The sequence below is a fragment of the Haliaeetus leucocephalus genome, unplaced genomic scaffold (assembly GCF_000737465.1).
Source record: "Haliaeetus leucocephalus isolate CR32 unplaced genomic scaffold, Haliaeetus_leucocephalus-4.0 Scaffold151, whole genome shotgun sequence".
NCBI lineage: Eukaryota > Metazoa > Chordata > Aves > Accipitriformes > Accipitridae > Haliaeetus > Haliaeetus leucocephalus.
In genome coordinates, this window is record NW_010972587.1 from 656,751 (window position 1) to 657,057 (window position 307).

General features: G+C 83.1%; 1 protein-coding gene across 1 annotated transcript in view; it reads left to right on the forward strand.

Annotated features, from left to right (window-relative positions):
- LEMD3 (LEM domain containing 3) overlaps positions 1–307 on the forward strand; it is a 49,570-nt gene that overhangs the window by 361 nt on the left and 48,902 nt on the right. The window contains exon 2 of the mRNA XM_010561952.1: positions 108–201. Within this exon, the coding sequence (XP_010560254.1) occupies positions 108–201 (94 nt within the window). The remainder of the gene's footprint in view (positions 1–107; positions 202–307) is intronic.

A 307-nucleotide genomic window follows, 5' to 3' on the forward strand; every position in this document is an offset into this window, starting at 1 on the left:
CTCCCCGGGGCCGCCGCCGGGAGCGGCCGGAGCCGCGCGGCAGCCCCCGCCGCGGGCGGCAAAGTGCTGCTGGGCTTCAGCTCGGACGAGTCGGATGTGGAAACCAGCCCCCGGAGCCAGGCCGGCGCCGGCGGCCGGAGGGAGCGGGCTTCACCCCTCTTCCGCGGCCCGAGGCCCGCCGCCCCCCACGGCGCCGGCGGCGTGAGTAGCGGCTCCCCCCCGGAGGAGGCGGCCAGGCGGAAGCCCAGCGCCTGGTGGGGGGCGGCGGCCAGGAGAGCGGCGGGGGGGGGGCCGGGGGGGGGGGGGG